At 44.8% G+C, this 232-nt stretch overlaps 1 protein-coding gene across 1 annotated transcript; it reads left to right on the forward strand.

Annotated features, from left to right (window-relative positions):
- Positions 1 to 10: 10 nt before the first annotated feature.
- CSUI_011061 (n-terminal region) lies at positions 11 to 232 on the forward strand (the record flags this gene model as incomplete). The annotated part of the gene is made up of 1 exon (XM_068071162.1): positions 11 to 232. A coding segment is annotated over exon 1 (168 nt), but the record flags the coding sequence as incomplete, so codon positions are not given.

Raw genomic sequence — 232 nt, forward strand, 5'->3', positions numbered from 1 at the left:
TCCTCTTCCTCTTCTTCATCTCCATATCCATATTACTCAGCTCCTCATCCCAACCTTGATTCTATGCATGCAAGTCATTCTATGCGTACGAGCCCCACTACTACGACTACTTCAACTACAGACTGGCAATGCCTAGATAATGTATGGTATAGGAAAGTAGATATCTATACGGATATGAAATGGAGCGAAGAACGCGCCTTTCGCTTCGAATTCTACGTTATAGCCGCGGCGC

Source organism: Cystoisospora suis (assembly GCF_002600585.1).
Source record: "Cystoisospora suis strain Wien I chromosome Unknown contig_9490, whole genome shotgun sequence".
Lineage (NCBI taxonomy): Eukaryota > Apicomplexa > Conoidasida > Eucoccidiorida > Sarcocystidae > Cystoisospora > Cystoisospora suis.